Below are 20,050 nucleotides of genomic sequence, written 5' to 3' on the forward strand. Positions count from 1 at the left end.
TTCAGATATAGGACTCCACATTTACATACTGAAAAAAAGAGTATTGGTTCAAACCAGCTGCCAGCCATCTGCCTGATGTCAACGGTCTGTGCCTTTTGTTGCTTACCCATCTATCTCCCAACCTCTGTTTCCATTCTTCCAGGTGATTAGTAAAAGTGTCAAATAATGGGCAGCAGGAATCTGTTTAAAATGCACTTCCTGTTAATATTCCTTTTTTGCAACTGTATTTTAAGGGATACATGTTAGCCAACTGTGTTGATTTTGAATTATTCTCAGTGTTGTCATACAGCACTAAGTCACATGGCTTAGAGAAGATGACGTATGTGATTTTAACCATGTCACCCCATTCAACTAAGATTATTCTCTGGTAGAAAGATAAGAGAGAACAGAACAGGATCTATTGTCTGTCAGTCTTGTGGGAGGTGTTAATGTAGCTACCTACCTTTAATTCCCTGTTAGCCAAGAGCTACTCTGAGGGTTTCATTATTTTGCCTGGAATTGATGCAGCTGAGAGGTCTGAAGCAACTCTTGTGAAAGAAACCCCGACAGCATGTTGGTTGCTCTGCCTGCTCTAGTGCTGCTTCTCGGCGTTTGCAGGGCTGCTGAACATCATGGTCCAGCAAGCACCTTGGCCATCACCTTTAACACTCTTTGGCAGGAGTTACCACACCTGCTGACTGAGATGTGTGAACCTCACCAGATGAGGCTGTGGGTGACCTGAACAAGGCTTCCTCTGTCACTTCTTTATTTCTCAAGCATGGAACAGAAACACCTTTTTTTGATTATTGTTGACAATTCTGCCTTTTCTCTCTGAGAGTCGAATAGTGCTATATTTAATGAGGTTTTTATGATTGTTTGGAAACTTGAAAGCTCTTAGCTGGGAATCTGTACCCTTTAATTGCATGAGTTTGTACATGCCTGATAGCTTATGTGCAAGGCAATTTCAGGTAGCCCTTGTCCAGCAGCAGATGTTGCACACTGATGTTCTATTCGCAGATGACCAAGTGTATACTTGCACACCCACCTGATGGACCTGCATCCTTGTATGTGCTGTACTGTGAGCAATTTGAGGTTGGGTTTGCAAAGGGCGGCCAGCCCAGCGCTGGCTCATCTGTCATTGCTGCAGATGCTGGTGGCCCTGGCAAAGCAGAAGGGGCACCAGAGCCTCCAGGCTGCTCCTGTGCAAAGCAGAGACCATGGTGTCTTTTGTGGGGAGGTCTTGGAGGAAAGCACCTTCTGTCTCACCCGCTAAGGGAGGCAGAGTAAATAGTCTGTGAAGAGACCTGGATGAAAAAGGAAAATTAGCTTTTTTAAAGGAGTGGTAGAGAATTCAAAATTTGCAGGTTTTCTTTATTTTCTGGCACAGAGGAACCATCCCCTCCACCCTCGCCCATTTTAAACAATCTCTGTAGGATTTATTTTTCCCTTTAAATATATTTCTTATAGAAAAAAAAAAAGAGACCTTGATTGAAATACCTTGTTTTGACTAATTCAAATTATTCTGGAATTTCACTTATGTCGACTCACAGATGTACATAGAAACACCATAAACGTTTTTAAACAATGGGTCAAAATTATTTTGACTATAAAGTGTTTGTTTGTTGTATTAAAAAAAAAAAAAGGCTAGAAACAAAAAGGTAGACCGCTTTGTCCTGTCCCCACCTCTTTCCAAAGACAAAATGAGTGACTCCTCCACCTGGGTTTTCTCGTCTCTCAAACTCTGCTTCTGTGCTTATGACTTTACGCTCCTGTAGCTCCATGTTCGTAATGGTCCATCTCGGTTGCTGGAAAGGTTCCCAAAAGGTTCCCCTGCACAGAGCAATGTAAGTCTGCTGGCATTAGCTTTGCTCCTGATCATTACTTCTCACAGAGCTGTTCGTGCTCTCCTGAGATCTGGGGCAGCAAACACAGGGTGCAGTGTAATAGCCTGAGTTACCTCGAAATAGAGGCTGTCAAAGGAAATGAGCTTTGACAGACAAAGCTGGCTGTCTGCTTAAGCAACCGGTAACAGCATGGGTGGGATGGCTTCTTCAAAGCTGGTGTGGAACTTGCTTTCTTCTCTGTGTTCTGTTTCTTCTGGCTGCTTGTTGGCATGGGCGGTGGGTGGTTGTGCTGAGCAGGGCTGGCTGGGGATGAGGAGAGACAAGCACAAAGAAGGAGGCAAGGTTTGGAGGAAGGGAAGAGAGAAGCAATTCCCTGTCTCTGGTGGTTCGGCTGTGGATGACGGACATCTTGGTGCAGCCCAAGCCCAAGCCTTGTGTTTGCTGTGGTCTAGCGCAGGCAGCTTTTTTCCCCTGAAGCTGCAGATTAAAGCTCTGCTATATGATGCTTTCCCTTTCCTCACTTTCTCTTTTGAATATAACTCCATTCTGGATGAGTGCTTGAGCCACATGGACACTCTACTGCTCCCAAAGTACAGAGCAAGGAGGTGACATATGTCCCACTTATCATAGAGCTGCCTGGAAGAGAGAGCGGCTAGAGCCAGTTGGGAAGACATAATTAAGAGGAATACTGCGAGTTTCTTTATTAGCATTTCCTTCCTCTGCCATCTAACCTTTCTTGCCTCTCCTGGGCTTGCCCCTCAATACCTGTGACGCAGAAGTTGTGGGTGCCACTCAGTGCAGGGCTCCTGTGCACCCAGCTTTTGGGGATGCTGTGCCATAATTCAGCTGAGCCCCGTGCTAACAAGGGCAGAATTATCTTTGGTGGGAAATGGGGCAGTTCTGGGCTGGAAAAAGCTAGCAGCTTTATCCCGCAGGATACCAGAGCATGCTCTCTCACTTGTGGCTGCCTGCCCTCTGCCTGCTGAACACCATTGTTCTGCCAGTGTAGCGAGCTCCCCTATGGGCTTGCTGGTTACAATATCCCTTTCTTCAGCACTGTATGTTGGGTCAGGCTGAATCTGCCTTGAATAAGTGCTCTCAGCTCCAAGTGCAGTTATCCAGCAGCTAATTCAGTCTCCAACTCCTATAATGCATCTATTCCAGCTGTGTTTATGGTGTTTTCAAAAGCCCCTCAATTGAATTATAGCTTTGCGGTGGCCGTTTGCCAGTGTTATCCAGTAATGAGGGAGGTCACTTAATAGAGATAGAAGCAAGAGATACATATTAACGAGAGCTTATTGAAAGGTGGGGTGAATTTCAACAAAAAAAAATTAAAAAAGGAAATTATCAGGTTTTAAAATCAAACTTTGAAATTGGAAATTGCTTGGCTTGGACTGGCAGTAATACAATTAATAAATGTAATTAAAAGTGTAATAAAGAATACAGGAATTGTAAGTCTGTGCACATCCGTGTGAACATTTAGAGCTGGCATGCAAGCAAGGGACCCAGTCTGGCAGAGATGGAGCCTGGGGGGGGAACCGAAACTTGGGTTTGTTTTGCTGTCAGCAGAGTCTGGAAGAAGGACTGCCGCTGTAGCAGAAGGCACTTGGACCCAGCATCAGCTCTGCTATACAGCACCTCTGAGATGCCCTGCCTTGAGCAAGAGGCATCAAACCCTCCTTCCTGCCCTGCAACGAGAAGGGATTGGTGGGAGCTCCTTTGACTTAAGCAGAGAGATGTCTGAGCCGGCTTTTAGCGAAGCACAAAGCTCCTTTCGTCCACCCTGCTGTGAAGTGGTGAGAAGGAGGGAGAGGGAAAAGAGCTGCCAGGAACAGCAGCAGGGAATTATTTAAGAGTAATAGGTTGACCTGAGATGTAACAGGAGCGTGAAGCTTCTCCTGATGGGAGGTTTGAGCTCCTGCCTTGATGCAGGGGCAGCGTGAGGGTTGGGGGAAGAAAGCAGGACCCAAAATAGAGCTGGCAAGACTGTTTCAAGTGCTGATGTGGAGATCATAGCGCTTGCAGCTTGGTAGGCTGCCTGCTGCTCAAGCCCTTGTGCCTGTCGCTGTATGCCCCCAGTCCATTTGCGTCGCTTCATCTCATCGACCTTCAGACAGCTGTTTGGCCAGATTGCCTGCCGTTTTTCCACATTATTTGCACTGGTACAGCATGTGCGCGTCCGCATCCTAATAATTTCTACCAGCTTCTGCTGGGGCGCTGCTGGGTGACTTTGCCCTGTGAGGTCAGATGGAAGTCCTCTACATGGCCAGCCACTGGAGATGGGGAGCAGGCTTTATTTAAGCATTCTTAAATAAATGCGAATGAGCATTTGTAGTGCCCATCCAAAGCTTGTAATGACCTGTCTGTAGGTTGGAAAAGTGGATGTATTTAAGGGAAGGGAGTGTCTGAGAGATTAACTCCCAGATCTTGTCTGGGTCATCTCTCACCTGTACTTCTATACAACTCTGACCCTGCTGTAAAATAGTCAGCACCACATATTTCCTCTCTCAGCCCTTTGCCCGCAGGGTGCCTGGTGTCAGGCCAGTTGGACAAGGCTGATGGATCAAGGCACATCTGAGGTGTTGGTGGTCTGTGGCCCGTGAAATGGTTTTGCTATGGTGGAAAGCTCTCAAAGGCACCATGCAAATCTGCTCCATTAGCAGGGTGAGCAGCTGTCTGACAGCCAGAGGGGTTTGTACTCTCTGGGAGCAGGCACTGTGGGCTGGGTGAAATGGCACGGATGCTGGCTTTTCTGCAATCAGCCTTTTCATTTTAGCCCTTTGTGAAGGAAGAGCTTGTTCATATAGCTTCACATATGCCTTAAAAGTTGTCCACACAAAAGTTTTCCTTGATCTGGGAGCCTTTTCCCTGGGAGCTCCTCACCCTGCCCACATCTGGTCTTCATTGTGCTGGTGTGGTCCTGCCGCTGCTTTGGTCCCCAGTGCTTCTGTAATGCCAGCTGGCTCTGTAGCCTGTGGGGAACATTTGGTGGCAGACAAAATGAGGTCGTGTCCTGATGCTCCCTAAAGGGAGCCCTGCCCAGTGCCTCTCAGAGTGAGCTACAGCCATGTAATATGCCTGGTAGGGCACATCATAGAATCATAGACTTGTGCCCCCGGAGATTGCCTCCTACAGCTTGTAATCCACCTTGTATTGCCGTGTTGTGTCAGAGCAGCATCCATCAGAAATGTTATTACTAATGCATTTTATAGCAGGATTCATAGTAAGATATTAAAGACTATAGGTGTGGCCAGAGAGTGAGGTGTAAATATTTTAAAAAGGCCCTTTTCTGGTAACCTTTTCTTCAGCTTTAGGTGCCCTTTTGCAGAGAATAATGTGTAAGGCCTTGGTGTGCTAGCTGTCAATGTGCCAGGATTAACACAGGGCGCATCTGTGTCTGGTCACTCTTGCTGGAGGGCTGCATGGAGGTGACAGCCCAGGCTGGGCAAGGTGTTTGCTATGGTAGCCCACACTTGGTCCATACCCATAAAAGCTTTTGGGTGGAAATACAATTCTGGTCACTCGAAGGTGTGTATTTCCTATGTAAATTGTGTATTGTTGCACTGGTGTGAGAGAGGTAAAGTCTTGGTCTCTCCTGTGTTTCTTCCTTGTGCAGCACCATCCTTTTTGTGGTTATACAGGGTTTTTAGGGTTGTTCATTCCTTATTTTAAAGCAAGTCTATCCTTGCTATTGATGATCCACTGAAACACAGTAGTCTCCTTCTGCCTTGCTGCTTTTGGTTTGGTCTTCCTGGCGCTTTGGGCGTAACATGTAACATGCTGTTACCATTCAGTATTTCTTTGTGGCAAACAGGACCCCCTCAGCTTCTTCCTATAAGATTTTTGCAACAGTTCGAACCTTTCCCATTCATTTATTGCAAAATAAGAGGGGCACAAATGGCCTTGTTACCTTGCACCCCAGCATCCTCAGCCCATGCAGCTCAGTGGTACTGCAGCTGACTCACCGCAACCCTTTAACTCCTGCAGCTGTTTGGAGGGCATGCTGAGCCACTCCTGCTGAGCTGCCTGATGAAGGATGGGGTGCTGGAGACAGGTCAGGAGCAGGTCCTGCTCCTGTTTGCCGTCCTTCTCCTCCGTGTGAGGCATCTGTCTGCATGTTTATTTTTATCTCGCGTCTGCTGGCATCATAACAAAGATTTAATGATATGACATAGTTTTGTCACCAGTTCTTTTTTTCTGTACTGAGTGAAGCTTCATCACTGGCTGCTGAAGAGAGTTGAGAGCTTTAAAAATGACAGAATTTGGTGACTCGTGTAGAAAATTCACCTGCTTGCCACAAGTACCTGTAGGCTGTTGTCTGTCTGCATTTCTTCTTTTCTGGATAGAAAAGATAGAATTTGTTATTTTTGCCTGTCAGGCGACTAAGCATAACCACAACTAATCTTTGCTAAGGAAGAATAGCCACGAGGGACACATGGAAGAGTCCTATAAATAGGCCAAATGCTGAAAATTTAGAAAGATGGTCTGTCTTGAGCTGGCCTGGTTCAGGGCTTAACAATCGCATCTCCCTGGGATGCGCCCTCTGCCTGTTACTTACCATCAAACACAAACCCCAGCCAGTTCTGTTTATACAGATGTTTTGCTCCATTGTTCAGATGATGGGCCGCATCTTTTGAGAAATAAAGACATCAGCCTCCTGCTGAGGAATATCTTGAGCCTGTTTGACCCAAAAATGGCAAGAGGATTTTAAAGACATACTTCTTACGCTTTTTAAAACTGATGGTCTGAAATAACTCCTGCATCCTGCCTGGGCATTAACATTGAACATGGGACATCTTTTCCTAGAGGACTGTCAATATGAGATGTCTGCATTCCACAGCTGCTTTTGCTTTTCCAGGGTTGAGGTTTGTTTGCTCAAGTTTGAGCTGGGGGAAAAGGATGCATTACCTCGAGCACTTCTTACAGGTCTGCGTCCTTTGACCTGTGTGCTTTTGGGAATATGGGCATGTGTTTGGTAGTGAAATTTTCCCACTGACTTATGCACTTTGGGCAATATCAGAGATTTCCCCCTCTGAGACTTTGCTGTTTTCCAGGCTCCTGTAATGCTCCTCCTATTGTCTGGGGTCCTTCTGCTCCCCTACTAAATTCCCACACACCATGCTTTGCTCATGCTTGCAGATGCCCACTGCCACCCACTGAGGTCGTGCCCCAGGGTGCCTTACAGCCCCTGGGATTCTTTGGTGGAGATGGCTGTTTCCCAGGGCCAGCCAGAAATTGTCCAGAGCTCATAGCCTGCTTGTATGGTTTTTGTTACCCAGGCCAATGAAGGGGCCTGGTCAGCAAAGCTGTAAAATAAGGATAAAAAACACAGTAATTGCCAAATCAGAGCTCAGGCAGTGTCTGCAAGGGCTGGAGCTGACAGCACCAAAGCGGGTGACCTCTGTGTTCCTCCAGGCAGCTTCTCCTTTGGAAGGACAAGGAGATGAACTCACTTCAAAGCCTGCTTTTGGGCTATTGTATGAAATACAATGCCAGGGAAATCAAGCTCTCCTCTTTCACAGCCAGCCTCACAGCCCCATAATCACGGGTGACCAGAGCGGATTTGCATGTTAAAAGGAGTGGCTAGGGGCACTTAAAAAGAAGGGAAAACATATTCATCAAGTCCAGCTTTATACTTATGAATATTATTACTCCTGGGGACAATATACCCCAGACCCCATTGGTGCAACCCTGCATCTACTCTTTTCACTGCCTCTCCTCCCCCCGTTAATGGTTAATTTCTAATGCTCTTTGTCCTGACATTGATACCCTAGTGGCTCTGAGGGAGGAATTTGAGAAGGTAGTTGTTGGAGCATGTAGACCTCAATGGTCAGAGCAATGCCCTGTAGCAGCAGCAGCAAGGGGAGGACTGCGGGATGCTCTGGGGCTGCTCCCGGCTGGCCATGATGGCTTGGGGAGGCAGGTAGCCCAAAGAAGGATGGGGATATGCTCTAGCCCTGTCTGAGAAAGTCTCTTAGCAGTGCTTGGAAAGAAAACACCCACCACAGCCCCCTCATGAAGGGCTTCTCCACCCCAACATGCCTCCCAAGCTGACAAAGTCCCAGTTTCTGAGCAGTCTAAATGCACAAACAAGGGTTAACATGCTCTGTGTGTGGCACAAAGTCAAAGCACAAAGACATGGCAGCAGGGCAGATACAGGTTAAGCCTGACAGAAAATCAGCAGTTGTAAGGCAAATGGTAGCAAACTGCTGGGACAAATGGGCTGGGGAGGATGTGGTGCCTTCATCGCTAGAAAGCTTTAAGGACGGGAATGATTTAGGTGTAGTACAAGGACGGGTTTCTCTTTTGACGTCCCTTCTAGCTATATCTTTTATGCTTTTATGATTGCTGTTCACAAAAAGAAGCAACTTGAAGGTGCTTTAAAAAATAATCTTCAGGCCATGCCCTGCGAGCTGCTAGGGTTTGATTTAGAGGGGAGAGAAAAGAAAGCAAATGAAAAATCTAGGTGGGAGCTGCAACCTCTCGCACCTCTGCAGAAGTGACACTGCAGTAAGGAAAGCAGAGTTTCTCTGGAGCCCAAGACAAGCTTAGGTATCAGAGCATGCCTACAATGCTGTATGGCTGGATGCAAGGACAGGGAGGCGTGAGGGATGTGTGTGGATGAGCATCCAGGGCCCAGACTTGTGAATGTGGGTTGCAGGACATGCACTGGGTTACCTGCTCTGCCTGACTAATCTCGCAGCAAATCTTGCCACCTGTCTTTGATGGCAAGTTTCTGCTGGCCTAAGCCTTCTGCTAAGCCTCGCTGGGGCAAATTTAGATGTTTTGGTTCTTTTCTGGTGCCATCACCAAGTATTAAACTGGTTAAATCAGATCTCCAGGCATGGAGCCCTGGTTTCTCACGCTTCCTAGTAGAGGTGGCGGCCTGGAACAGCCTTGATGAAGCCCTAGCCGTGTTTCACTGCAAGCTCTGTGGTTTCCAGAAACCTGAAAATGGCTCAGTTTGTTACTCAGCTTCGGCCAAGGATTTGCAAAAGGTGCTCTAGTTGGAATCTAGTTGCCTATCTTCTAAGATCTGTTTCTCCTCAAATTTCCTCTCCACCTTCTGAGCACTTTGTGATCCTCCTCGATGAGCTAAGGACAAAAAAATTTAATATGAATTAAATTAACAATTAGCTTGGGAAGAGGTTTGCAAAAATAATCTGTATTATCCCAACTGGCCACAGCCAGCCCCTGCCCCATCTCACTTCTGACCTTTGCTGTCTCCCTTTCAAGTTTTAGCTCTTCTTCAACCCTTAATGTGACTGTAAACATGTTACAAACATATGGACTTGCCCAACCCATCGTGATCTGTGCTTACCTGCAGCCTAGGTCCCCAGCAAAATCCTTTTCCTTGCTGTCTGTGCTTCTGCCTTTAGAGAGACAAGAATATGCATTTAAGATTTGCATAGGAACATGCAGCTGTTCCACCAAAAATGGATAATTGTTCTCCCTGCTGTGAAGTTAAACAATAAGAAGTGCCAAACTGCATTTGCCATTGCTGATTTTGTGCACTCAGCTGCATATTTTATGCATGTAGATTAGTTCCAGATTTATGACGATTTAATTGTTAATGTCTGTGTTAATGGGGCCAGGTTGTAGTTGCTGTGGAAACTATAACTTTGACTCTCGCGTAAAGTTCTGTGTTGCATTGAATGCATTTTTTTTAGGCTCTCATATTAAATGCTTTATGGTGAAAATGGAGAGGGAATCAGCATTGAAAATAAAAGTGCCTTTGGGCGGAAAACAAGTTTCAGTAAAGAGAGTAATTTTTCTGGAAAGTTGTGATGTCTGGGAAAATGAGGGTTTGTGATAGAGTGCCATCTTGACCGCAGCTGTATAACTATTATTATAAGTGTGTAACAACTATTACAGCTGCTACAATACTGTAATAAAGAAAACAGCTGTATGACTTATAAATGTCTTGAAAATACACGACTGAAATTCTTGGTTTCCAGATATTCCTTCTAGTGGGCAAAGGGAATTGCTGATCTGTGTTTGATGGGAAAATGGGCTGGTGCACAATTTCACTGATTTTTTTATCATTATTTTTTCTCAGAATACACCGGTGGGCACTCCGATTTTCATAGTGAACGCCACAGATCCAGATCAGGGGGCAGGAGGCAGCGTGCTTTACTCCTTCCAGCCTCCTTCCAATTTCTTTGCCATCGACAGTGGCCGCGGCATTGTGTCGGTGATACGGGAGCTGGACTATGAAGTGACTCAGGCATACCAGCTCCAGGTCAATGCAACGGTGAGTTTTATCTTGGTGGCTACAGGAGAGGAGGCATCTTCTAGAGAGACTGCAATGGGGAAGGAGCTGTTTCTTACTTATTGTCTTGCCCTACTCTGGCATCTCCTTGGCCACATCCAGGATTTTCCACTTAAAGTATTTTACCTGGGTAGTTTCAAATCACTGCTGTGCTGCTCATGGAGCACAGCTGCACCTCTCCAACAGCAGCTCATGCATGTCAGGGCTTCTGTATAAAGGCAAACAGCTCCCTTGGTGAAGAAAGCCAGTATGGGGCATACAAACCATTAAATCATCTGGTCTCATTCATTAAGCATCATGGTGTATATACAAGTGGATTCACCTGTATTAACCCCCCTGAGCCCACTCAGCAAAAGCTGAGTTCAGGTATCAAGAGTTAAAATTCTGGTGGACAGAGAGAAACCAAGGTCCTAATATAATTACAGTCAGTACCACTGTACTGGGAGGGGACCCCTGGGAGATGTATGTCCAGGTAGCCACCATGGCAAATTTATGCCCTACCTGAATGGGAAACTTATTTCCTGGTGTGAAATCTAACAAGATCTTGGCAGGGAATGTGTGAATGGGGAACATGTGATTGAGGAGCACCCCACAAGCAGGTGCTCCTTTCCCATCTCACATGCAACAGAGGAAGGTGAGGTTCAGCCTTACACTATATCTGACCAATTCTGCATTCAGGAGATGGGGAGAAAACCCTTACTTGCCCCTCCGGACAGCTGGCTAGAGCTCTTGGAGCATGTGATTTAATCAAGATCATTGTCTTGATGCAGAACCACAAATGTCATGAGGACAGAGAGGGCTGCACAGGGCTGCTTTACTCTTCATGGCCACAGAGATTGGGCATTCACAGACTGCAGAGCCACAGGCAAACACCTCAACCTTTCAGCCCAATCCTTGCATGTCCAAGGCTGTGGAATTTTTCCCAGAAGCTTATTTTTTCTGAAATGTAGCTAATTTTATTTTAAATAATCCACTGATAAGAGGCCCTCTGCATTGTTTATTTCCTTATCAGTCTCTGTCACCAACACCCTTTCCCAGGATGTGCTTTTGACCTACCTATCAGGTTAGAAAATGTGGGACCAAACACAAGCCCTGATGGAAACATGCCTTTTATCCACATGTCCAACTCTGTTTTCCCCAAGAACACAAGGATGCACTTTGGTCCATCCGGCTCTATTGCTGTATCCCAGATCCAGTAGCCACCTGGAGCAAAGATAAAATGGGGGCATATCTGGTACTTGCTACCTAATACACTCCTGGCTTTTAGTCATTTCCAGCTCAGGGAGTTCAGAGACTTAAACATGAAGTCTCTGAACAGGGCTTGGTTGCAGCTGTGGGAATTTCTCCTCAGCTCAGTCACAGGGCACTGGTAATTTCTAGCAGAGAGGCAATGAGAAACCTTGGGGCAACACAGTCTGGGAAAGAAGGACAAGAGTCCACCAGTATACCAGGAGCTGGAAGAGCAAATGAAGTCTTTTGCCTGCTTGATAAAGAGTTTGCATGGTCTGGAATGGGAACTGGGGTGACAGTGAATTTGTGCTAGCTGTAAGGGTTGCAAGAAGATTGGTGGAGCCTTGCTTCAAGGCAGGAACCATTTCATCCCAATGATGTAGGCAGCAAGAGCAGATAGAATCTGGAAAGGGCAACATGAGAGATGGCAGGTGAGGAAACTTGCTTGCTTTTTCAGTGCTATCTGTAAACATTTAACCAAAATTTAAGAGGTGAAGGGGAGGGGGGGAAAAACATTATCTGAAGAAACAAAAGACTTCAACCTGATAACGCTAACAGCGGAGTGTGAGTCAGAAATAAGCATCCATCCAGGCCATAAACGCTGAGGCCTGCAGGTTAAGAGGATAATGTGCAAGCTGTGTTGTTGAATACGGTTTAAATTAACATTAATCTTCTGGCAATCAGTCCTTGCTGCTGTTCAGAGCCAGTTTGCACGAGTGTGTGGTAACCTCTAATGGTGGCCTTTCACCACAGTGCTTACTTAGGGGGTAAGGAGAGTTTTATTTCCTTCCTTTCATGTGTTATCTGTTTTCTCCTGCCTTTTTAGGAAAGGGCTGTGTGCATTGGGGTCACTTTTGAGCATCCATGGGACAAGGCTGCAGCAAGAGAAATGGTGTCAACAGGGCACTGCCAGGACAAAGCCAGTGTCAGTGTGTACTGCTGTTGCACTGGCTGCCAGAGAAGGGTCTTGCACTGGGAAAGTGCTTGCAGCTCCATCCTGATGGGTGTGAGAGGGTGTAAGAAAGACGATGCTCCTACTGGGAGCATTTGACTGCTCACAAGCCACTGATGCTCATTGTAAGATTGCTGCATGCTTGTGACCTGCTTTGCAGAGCAGGCAGGATGGCTCCCCATCTCCCCACAGTTATGGAAGCCGCTTGACTTGCATCAAAAGGCAGCTCCTGGTTACCCGTGTCCTGCCAGTTCCCATGCAAGATGGGAGGGAGGAGGTTTGCAGTTTATCAGAGCCAAAATAGTTAGCCCAGTGGAAATGAGGTTGCTACTGTGAGGATGTATCCTGTGGTTGTGGTTTCCACTCTGCCTTCTGTGTGAGAGCTGAGGCATCTTATGAAAACAGAAGCAGCACTTAGTGTACATACCCTCTGCAAAGCTCAGAGCAGCAAATACAGAAAAGAATAAAGCTGGGACTGCAACACAGCCTAGAGGGTGATGAAGAGCAGTGGAAACATGAGGGAGCTGGTGGGCTTTGTCATGTTCCAGCTCATGGAGCCCAAGCTGTGCAGAAGCATTGGTGCTGGGGGGTATGAGATGCCCTGCTGTAATGTGTGAGTATGAGAGTCTGCTGGCAACCACACCCAGGTCTTATGGTGCCAAGGTACTCTAGGCTGTAGCTGCATTAAGTGGGAATTTATACTTTGAAGTAGATGTTGAACAGAGTTTCTTTTTCAACTGAAATGTCATGAAAACTGAATTGGTGCTTGCTCTATTTTAAAGGGTTAATGCTGCAGTGAAAAGCATATTTCAATTCATTTAAGCTCCAAGGGAAGAACAGTGGACAATAATTTCAGCATGAAGCTTGAAAAAGAGATGATTACCTGGACTACTCACAAATTTTGACCCAACTACTACTGAGAAACTTAATGCTGTTGAATAATTCTATTTGTCTAATAGAAATACTTTCTCTCCTCCAACCTGACCCTTGTGTTTTTCAAGGACCAAGATAAAAACAAGCCACTGTCTACTCTGGCCAACCTGGCAATCACCATCACGGATGTGCAGGACATGGACCCCATCTTCATCAACCTGCCCTACAGCACAAACATTTACGAGAACTCGCCTCCGGTAAGGGCTGCTGTTTTGCTCCGATGTGCATGACCATGGTGATGCACTGGGGGCCAAGGGAGGATGGAGCATGGTACGGGACAGAAAGCATAAGGTATCCCAAAAGAGTTGGAGGAAAACCTCCTCTTTGCAGAGATATTTGTCTCTCCTTCCGTCTATCACAGGTATGAATTGCTCTGCCCTGATGTTTGTGGCTTGGGTGCAAAGAGGAGTCCTGTTTCCATGCTAAAGCACAAATGCTCTGAAGTGTGAGATATAAATGGCATCCAAAGATAGGCAAATCTCTTTCTTTCTGAAACAATAAATTTCAAGCCACCCCCAAAATATTTTGCCCTTTTTAAAAAAGGGATCCTAAACCAGGAGGTTTAGAAAGCCTGAAGCCCAAATAAGATGTTTTCCTAAACATGTTTCTCTTACGTTTTAAAAAGGCTTTATGTTGTTCTTACTAACCCTAAGTTGCTCCCCAGAGAGCATATATGTGCCATTTCTAACAGAAAACTTGACAAAAAACTTAACGTTCCTGAAATGAGCCAGTTTTGAAAATGTCGGAATCATCAGCCATTTCAGCACTTTGAGTATTTTCCCCCAGGTTTTGCCAAATTGATCCAATCTTTAGTTCTTCTGAAACCCAGTTTGTCAGCAAACTCACTGTTTGTGGAAAACGTCTCCCAGTCTCTAAATACAGCAGGGTTTTTGTCCTCTGCAGCAGATGACAGGGAGCGTGGCAGGCAGCTTTGGCTTTGGGAGCTGTTTGCTCTGCAAGCAGCAAGCATGCCCAGGGTCTTCAGCCAGAGGACCTTCAGCCCAAGGACCAGCCAGTACTGAGCAGTATCTGTCTTCCCAAGGCACAGCTGTGTATCCCATCTCTTTGTCTATAGGGCAAATATTTTTGTATATGGATGGAAAAACCTTCTGCCCTAAAATCGTATTGTGGTAAGCATCGATACCACATGTGAATCCTGCAACACCTCTTGTGCACTGAATCCAAAATGTCTTTTGGCTCAATTCATGCACTGGTAGGGGGAACACCAGCTCACTTCAGTTCATTCCTTTTTATTCACTTTGGAGCAAAGCGCTGGCTCTTACGGCATGGAGTTCTGGATCGATAGGGCTGAGTCCTTCTGTCACAAATCCCATGGTCAGACAGCACACAACCTGTCTGTTGGCCTGAAGATGGCCAAAAAATGGCTTCATGAATTGCTTTCATGAACTGAAAGTTTCAATGCGTTTTGATGCTGTTGACATTAAGGAGTATTTCTGTGGGGGGCAACATGAGCTGGAAGGGAATTAAAAAACAACTTAGATCGCATTTAACTGAGGGAAAAATAAGCATTCAATGAAATTACAGAAATGGAGGTCTCACAAGTATAAAAAATAATAGACTGCATTTCCTTCATGGAGTGACCTGGTATCCAGGAAAGGGGACCTCTCTCAAATTAGTGATAGACATCATTAATATTTATCAGCTGGAGCTCAACAATCTGTTTGTGTTGATACACTGATGTGTACCAGAGTTATTCCCAGAATATACACTGTTTGCAGCAGGCAAAGCAGCAAATAATTGCTGTGTAACCTGAAATAGGAAATGAATGAAGATGTGCTCACGAAACTGTCGGAAGTTTTCTGAAGGGTTTAGGGATTTTCATTTCTCTTGGGCCTGTGTAACATCCCCAAAGGCACTGAGGTATCCAAGATGGATAGGTGCCATCGCAGACATGGTGAAGAGGAAAACTGCTGAATGCGGGCACTACTCTGAGTGATACTGGTCTCTGGTTTGGGCCCGAAGTCCCATCTTTCCCAGGAGAAATCACTACTGAAACAAGGACGTGGTTTGCAAACCTGGGGTTTAACATGTGCATTATCATCTCTCCATGGGAAGTCTTCTCATCAGCTCTCCCCTACTACCTGAGGGAACCAGTTGCACATGCAGAGTAGCAACTGTCACCCTGCTGAATGGCTTGATTACTGAAAAGATAACAGCAAATTTGGATGAGGAGTCTGGGCTTGGTCAACTTCTGTTCAAAAGCAAGCTTCCAGGTCAAGCAGACAGGCTGCAGTGCATTTGTGGGTGATGTTTGCCCTGCCATCAGGCTCAGCAGGCCAAAATGTGCTCGAGAGATCTCATCCCAGCCCTAAATCTACAAAGCAGAGACTTGCTGCTGCTCTACATGCCCGCTCTCCGTCTCTCTTGCCTTTCTTTTTATCTGTGGTGCACAGCATGTCTGTGTTCCTCTATCAATATATCAGGCAAGAATACCTCATCTAAAGTGTATACATTACCTAATAAAATCCTTCTTATTTGGGATTATTGCATCAAATTTTAATTTCCTCACTCGAGTAACAGCATGTCAGCCAGCCCGTCAGTGAAGAGCCGATAGAAGGTGAAAAGAGTGGATAAACTGCAGCAAATTACCGCAAACAGATCTCTATCAGCCCTTTGACTGGAATTGACTGGAATTAAGAAGTGAGAAATGGGATTTTTTTTGCCGTGGCAGCTTTCTGAAGCGCTCCCCCCTCCTCCTCCTGCTGCAACGCTGGGCTGCGCTTTGCCTTTCAAGTCCCTAATCCTGTAAGAGAAGAAGAAAAAGGGGTGGAGGGGTGTGAGAGGGGAGAGAAGTGCCATTGTAGCTCTGATTTTTCTCCGGCTGGGATCTGGTAGCATGGTTCATATGCATTTTGGGCACATGCTTATTCAGACACTGAGAATAAAGGAATTTCTTATGGGACAAAGGAAGAAGATGCAGTGAGGAGAGGCTCTTGGAGGTGTTGTTTCTTCTTTCTTGATGCTGTCGATCTTCCCAGCGTGCCTCAGACATTTCTCCCAGGGCACCCAAGTGAACCAAAGCTGCCTGTAGCTGTGGCAAAGCTTAGCGACATTGTATTTTTCATCTTTAGAGTCTTTTTGGGTGCGCATCCCCACAGTGTTTGTAGACTGGACAGCATTGTTGATGTTCTCCAGACAACTCAATAGCAGCTGGAGGAGAGGGGCCATTTCCTCTTGCAGAGATTCTGTTGGCCTGATTGACCCCCTGTGTATAGACCGCTGCCAGGGCATGCTCCATACCGCATGGTAGCTTCAATGTGGGGATGAAAGAGGAGGAATCCACTTGCTAAGAGACAAGCTGAGGTCTATGAGAGTGTGCTTCATCCCACAGAGAGTCAAGTGCAGGCAAGAGCAGGAGCAAACCCCAAGGCCAGAAGTTGTATTCCCTTGCAATAGGATAGTACATGTCAAATATCATTAAAACAGTTTTAATTCCTCAGCACCATCCCCCTACTCCTCAGAAAGTCCTTGGATTGAAGAAATAATGTAGAATCAGTGCTATTTTTGCCATAGAGTCTCAATAGCTCCGAGTTAATTCTTTCTTATAATATTTCCAGCCCATCAGTGTGAACACTTTATTAAAAGCTCAGGCTTTTATTAAAAAAGGATTGATTTACCACTGCCCCTCTTCAAAAAACCCTCAGATTTTGTTTGGATAATGTGCCATTCTTTATTTTCTTTGCCTTTTTTTTTTAAGCATAGGCTTTTCCAGATTATTACTTTTCTAAACCTTCTTCCTCCTTCCCTAGAGGGAGAGTTATTCTGTTCTGATGCATCAGTCTATACCCACCAGCAGAGTGCTTTCTTTGCAGCCGCCATTGCCAACATAGGCAAGTTGGTGCTTGTTTTAAGAAATGTCAGGAATATTTTGGAGATTGAGAGCTGTAGGTTTGTGTCACAAATATTTGGGGTGAGTCCTGGGCAAAGCTGTTAGCACTGGAAGTCAACATGGTGTGTCCATGAGTAAGTAGAAGCCTTGCCAGATGTGCTTGTCTAGAGACGGTCCCCTCCAATTTAGGGGTGCATTTGGCTGCCTCAGGGAGCCAGGGCACAGCATCTTCTGCCCTTACTGTGCTAAGACCTAGACAGTAAAATGAATATTGCTGTTGTCTGATAGGATTTTGGAAGAAAAACTGGAAATTGTTGAGATGTGGTTGTTGAGAGGTCAGTCTTTGCTGTTGTGGTATTACTGTGATCAAGGGTTTGCTTTGGTTTGGGCGTTTTCTCATTTCTAGTCTCTCCTATCTGTTTAGTTACCTCTGCTGGTACAGAAGCCTCTGGGCAAGGCTTCATGATCATCAGAGGAACTAAGAGATGAGTATAGCCTGTGTGTACGATCATGTTTTGCATCTCATCATCTTAGTCCAACACATGTTGAGTGGAATTCTCCTTCCTGTTGGCGATGTTGAACTATCATGCTATGAGGCTATCTTCATCAAATACAAAAACAATAATTACCACCAGTGATGTGGATAGACATTATGCCTATCCCGTGGCAATTGTTCAGTCTCTTCCCCAGAATGATCAAGGTCATAAACACTGTGTGAATGCTTGGGGAGGGATCATTCATTCTCAGGAGCTGGGATCTACCAGTTTTGTGGATACTGGAAGACTCTTGTGAAAGAGGTATGTATCAGGTAGGATGGAAACCAGGGAGGATGCAAAGCGGTGCCCAGGTTCCTGTTCTTCCTGTGGTTCCAGGAGACAGCACCCACAAATGTTAAGGAGCTCAGCTTCACCCTGGCATGTATTTCTCCATCACTGGTGAAGTGTGGCTCATCCCCAAGAGGGGCTGGTGAAGGGGCTTGTGAAGAAGGAGACACATAGGTCTGCAAGGAGAATGGGGGAGACTAGACTCAAAAACCAGGAGCGTTAACCATCATCATGGGCTTGCAGTTGAACCTTGGAGTGCTCTCTAACAGCCTTCATTCTTGTGATCAGATGTCTGGATAATTTCTTTCCTATGGATGTCTCTACGATACACGCTGCTAAGATACCAGAATGAGATTCCTCCTCTTCCCCTCCCTAACTTTCCCTGCTGCAACATCTGCATTCATCCTTTTATCTCTCCCAACAGCCCTTCCCCTTGGCTGCTACAGGAGGGACCTTTCCCACAGATAAAGCGGCCGCAGTGTGGTGGGCCGATTGCTATTCCTCAGCCATCATGGCAGCCCTGCCTTCTCCCGCAGCTGCCTTCCCTTTGAAAGCGCTGCACAGCAGGTGATACTTACCATTCTGCGCTGCTCCCTCACTTTTTGACAGGCGATGAGCGAGCTATAAGGTGGACCAAGAGCCTTCACCCACTGCCTCTGCCATGGAGGAGCTCTCATTTTGCCAGGGAGCAGAGGGGGGCTCACACCTTCCCCATGGGGACAGCAGCTTAAAATAGAGTATGCTGGGGGACACCATGCTGGACTGCATGCCTGCCCTTTTTTCTTTTCTCTACTTTGCATTGCCTCCTTTCCATGTCCCTTGTTCCGCTTTTCCACCTGCTTCTTTCCTGCTTTTCTTATGCTTTTTATCTATCCTTGCTCCTTTGGAAAGCGCAGTTATTGTCAGTGATTTAGAGACTCTCTGGTGGCTGCTGAGCCTCACCAGCCGAGTACTGCTCAAAGGCCAGTGACCTGGGATTTATGGCTAATGTTATCGGTTAATAACATGGATTTACTTAAGGAGTCCACTGAAATGCCCTCAGAGATCAGGGCATGGGCAGTCTACCTGGTCCTAGGAGCCTTCTTTATGGCCAGCAGCGGTAAAGCATCTCCATCGAGCCCACAGGGGCATGGCTGTGAAACCCAGGGAAGATGGCAAGTGGTGATGTTTCTGCAACAGCTTTCCCTTTGGCCTTCAACTGATGGATTGCAGGGCAAATGCAACACTGCTCTTCCGCTGTGCTCCTTTGTTAGATACGCAAATGCGTCTGTTGACATTTCCTTTGGGGGGGGGGGGGGAAAGCAGCTTTTTTCCCCACTGTTAATAAACCAATGGAAATGAGAACAGCTGAGTTGTAATCTTTTTCACACTACATTAATTATGTGCATGTGCATGTGTTTGTATTCACATGGGCTCACTGCAGTGCCGCGGGAGAAGTACAGTTTACGGATTTGACATAAGTACATGATGTTTTTATTTAAAGCACTAAACAAGAATTTTGGGTGACTATTATGTTATTCACTTCTGGGGGATTCCTGGGCTTGTGGACCTGCCTTTCAGGCTGTAAGAAACAGGTCGGTCCTGAACAATGGAGGGTGAGATGGGTGAGCTGACAGCTGCAGAAGATCCTGCCTGTGGGCAATCCCTGTTCTCAGCATCTGTCCAATCCTCCTTCTCCTTAAAGGTTTCAGTTAAATTCTCTGCAGCTTGCCTAGTAAGTTATACAGCTGGATGCCAATGGCCAGCAGAGCATTCCTTGTTGCCTGGGTGCCTCATTTGAAGAACGTAGGGGAAGAAGAGGACCAGTTGAAACTGGGAAGCCACCAGTAGATAGAAGTGGTGTAGTGACCTGTGCTGAAGATTGTGGTGAGGGTGAATTGTTGCCATTGTTTATCTAGAGCCTGAAGAGTGAAAATATCTGTGGTGCAGGAGTGTAAGCTTTGCCTGTCAGCCACAGCCTGTGCAGTTGTGATGCTATGAGGAGGCATGGTTTTGCCATTGCTGCACCTTCTTCTTCTTCCTCAAGCACTCAACAGCTGTGCTTACCACACTCACGTTGCTTCAAATCCTTTCCCTCTAGGCAGGAGATGCGCAGCATGAGGAATGTGTCTGGTGGTGCTCTCTCCAGTCCCTACAGACAGTTGCCTTGGTATAAACCTAGGAAGT

The 20,050-nt window shown here is 46.2% G+C and overlaps 1 protein-coding gene across 13 annotated transcripts in view; it reads left to right on the plus strand.

Moving 5' to 3' along the window:
* CDH23 (cadherin related 23) overlaps positions 1-20,050 on the plus strand; it is a 207,946-nt gene that overhangs the window by 82,887 nt on the left and 105,009 nt on the right. For all 13 annotated transcript variants that reach the window (XR_009742445.1, XR_009742447.1, XR_009742446.1 and 10 more), the window contains exons 7-8: positions 9,883-10,077; positions 13,279-13,407. Coding sequence is in view for 10 of the 13 variants with exons in the window: in XM_061447947.1 (XP_061303931.1) it covers positions 9,883-10,077; positions 13,279-13,407 (324 nt within the window). In the remaining 3 variants the exon portion in view is untranslated. The remainder of the gene's footprint in view (positions 1-9,882; positions 10,078-13,278; positions 13,408-20,050) is intronic.

The sequence above is a fragment of the Pezoporus flaviventris genome, unplaced genomic scaffold (genome assembly GCF_033815535.1).
Source record: "Pezoporus flaviventris isolate CSIRO_AGI_PZ_B2104156 unplaced genomic scaffold, CSIRO_AGI_Pfla_v1 ptg000001l, whole genome shotgun sequence".
Taxonomy (NCBI): Eukaryota; Metazoa; Chordata; class Aves; order Psittaciformes; family Psittacidae; genus Pezoporus; species Pezoporus flaviventris.